General features: G+C 29.2%; 1 protein-coding gene and 1 non-coding gene across 2 annotated transcripts in view; one reads left to right on the forward strand and one right to left on the reverse strand.

Annotated features, from left to right (window-relative positions):
* Positions 1-1,652, reverse strand: part of ADAM32 (ADAM metallopeptidase domain 32) — a 137,393-nt gene that overhangs the window by 101,393 nt on the left and 34,348 nt on the right. The window contains exons 6-7 of the mRNA XM_004707658.2: positions 1,411-1,482; positions 1,046-1,212 (exon numbers count right to left, since the gene is read on the reverse strand). Of these exons, the coding sequence (XP_004707715.2) occupies positions 1,046-1,212; positions 1,411-1,482 (239 nt within the window). The remainder of the gene's footprint in view (positions 1-1,045; positions 1,213-1,410; positions 1,483-1,652) is intronic.
* Positions 160-266, forward strand: LOC115868341. The gene has a single exon (XR_004045522.1). It is a non-coding gene; the product is annotated as a U6 spliceosomal RNA (small nuclear RNA).

The raw sequence follows: 1,652 nt of genomic DNA on the forward strand, positions 1-1,652 counted from the left end.
AGGGCCAAGGCAGAAGGAGGAACGGCAACAGAAGACGTCATGAGGAAGTGGGGGGAACGCTGTTACGCTGAGGCGCTTAGTGTCATGAGACGAAATATTAATAAATTGCTCATGGAAATTAATTTGCTCTGCAAAATTTCATCCAAACTACAATAAGAAGTGCACGCTTTGGCAGGACATATATTAAAACTGGAACAATACAGAGGAGACTAGCAGGGCCCCTGCACAATGGTGACATGCAAATTTGTGAAGCATTCCAGATTTTTAAAAAAAATTAAGAAAAGCTACAAAAAGAAAAGAGAAATATCAATTTTTTTAAAAAACCAACAAATTGCAAGGAACTAATTCAATGACAGATAAAAATAATTACTGAAAGAAAAATTTAAATTATCAATACAAACATGAAAAAATACTCCAATTGACTGGTAGTCAGAAACATACCAATTAATAACCATTATTTTGGCAAAAAATAAAAAGGTAGTAATACTTATTGCTAGAATTGATGTAGAAAAGATGTGTATAAAGAAATACTAATATATACATATAACTTAAAAGCATATACATTGACTTATTGAAAAACATTCTGATGTTTATTACCTACAAATTCAATCTGAGTAAAATAATTAACTATGATTATAGTCGATCAGTAGAAATCTAACATTTAAAAATAATGTAGAAAACTCATTAGCTAGTAACAAAACTCTACACTTCACAAAACAAATTCTTCTTTGCCTAGAAGTTGACAATATGTATTCTGAATTTACAAGCAGTGGTTTCAAACTCTAGATCCACAACTAGAGTCAAAAATCATGAAATGGCTTAACCTCCTGAATATTTGATTTTCTGTTTGGTCAAAGGATAAGAACAAAGATTAATAATCTGTTCCTATTGCCTGACAAGAATAAAAGCACAAGACCTAAATAAAGCACATAATGAATAATCAAAATTTAAAACATAAGAAGTAAATAACAATTCCCTATGTTAAGCTACATAGTTATCATAGACCTTTATTTTCTTTCTAGGAATACTGAAACATTATTCTTACATGAATAGGTATGCAACATCATGGGGCCTTAGGGTAAGATAGAATTTTTTCCATTCCAAAAATCTATGCAATATTTCATCTGCCTCACCATCTGTAGAAATCTTATTTTTATCTGACCACAACTCCAATGATGACAGTACAGTAGTGACTTTAATTTGTGCAAAGATCTAAAAACAGAAGAGATACATACATGCAAAATTAATCTTTATGTCATCTCATATTGCCCTAGAAATTAACTCAATGTTTTAATAAATCTATACTTAGTATTTTGGATAACTTCATTATTTTTTATATTCCTGATCAAATTAATCTAAATTATTATTACAAAATATTTTTCTAACTAGTATGAGGAGGAAAATACTTACCAAATTTACAAGGCCAATAATTTCGAAGATTCTATTTGTTACTATCACATCATCAGAGCCCAAATAATCATACTGAAAAACAGAATATAAAATTTAAATACAATTTGCTACGTAATGCTTTTTATATTTACTCTCTATCTACACCCATTATCTATTTAAGGCTGCTATGGGATTATAGCAGCTCAAATTAAGACACCAACAAATAAAAATTAAATATAAATTTACTATACATTAATGAAAAA

This window comes from Echinops telfairi, unplaced genomic scaffold, assembly GCF_000313985.2.
Source record: "Echinops telfairi isolate 266 unplaced genomic scaffold, ASM31398v2 ScPeMD7_9;HRSCAF=40, whole genome shotgun sequence".
Taxonomy (NCBI): Eukaryota; Metazoa; Chordata; class Mammalia; order Afrosoricida; family Tenrecidae; genus Echinops; species Echinops telfairi.